Source organism: Penaeus monodon, chromosome 25 (genome assembly GCF_015228065.2).
Source record: "Penaeus monodon isolate SGIC_2016 chromosome 25, NSTDA_Pmon_1, whole genome shotgun sequence".
NCBI classification, from domain to species: Eukaryota; Metazoa; Arthropoda; class Malacostraca; order Decapoda; family Penaeidae; genus Penaeus; species Penaeus monodon.
In genome coordinates this window covers 39,630,825-39,631,478 of record NC_051410.1, presented here as the reverse complement: position 1 = coordinate 39,631,478, position 654 = coordinate 39,630,825, and the positions used below count along the sequence as shown (strand labels likewise).

The window sequence follows — 654 nt, the reverse complement described above, 5'->3', positions numbered from 1 at the left end:
TATACCTATTCCTTGGAATATCAAAATTGTATCAATATCAAATTTATCAAGGGTCTGATAAGTTTTTATTTTATGTGAGAGGAGTATAAAAGAGTCTTTATTCCACAGTATAAACAATTATGTAATTCACCATAGATTCTGTTTTGCAGATGATATGTCTAAGTTTAATTAATTGTGTCAGGACTTGGGAAGAATAATATTTCCAGTGACATTTAACTCATGTGGTATAGGTAAAGTGTTGAGTGTAATAATACCCTTTTAACACCATTGCAATTCAATTTTGCTCCGAGGATAAGAAATGCATAATCTTTAATATTTGTGTGCTAAACTAACTTTTTTACATGTAAAGATTGATGTTTGTGTTGCCTTCCTTTCAGTTGTATCTTTCATAGATGGTGAGTGGTTTATCTCATGTTCAGGGCAGGGTTCTCCCCAGAGTAGAGTGATCTGTGAACAGTGCTCGAGGATGACTTAGTTTGTTTCACTTATGAGTTGTGACGTGCACTGCAGGGCTCTTGGACCTCAGTGTCTTTAAATACAACAGGCTTCTCCTGAGGGAGTATGTTGTGATGTAGCTTTGTTTAGATTGAAGGTAAGAATTTGTTATTATTTATTAGTCACACTTCAGATACCCTTTTGGTCATCCAATCTAAG

At 34.6% G+C, this 654-nt stretch overlaps 1 protein-coding gene across 1 annotated transcript in view; it reads left to right on the top strand.

Annotated features, from left to right (window-relative positions):
• The window catches only part of LOC119589252 (DCC-interacting protein 13-alpha-like), a gene marked incomplete in the record, with an annotated part of 61,984 nt that overhangs the window by 52,888 nt on the left and 8,442 nt on the right, over positions 1-654 (top strand). Inside the window, 1 exon segment of the mRNA XM_037937867.1 lies at positions 378-395. Coding sequence (XP_037793795.1) covers positions 378-395 — 18 coding nt within the window.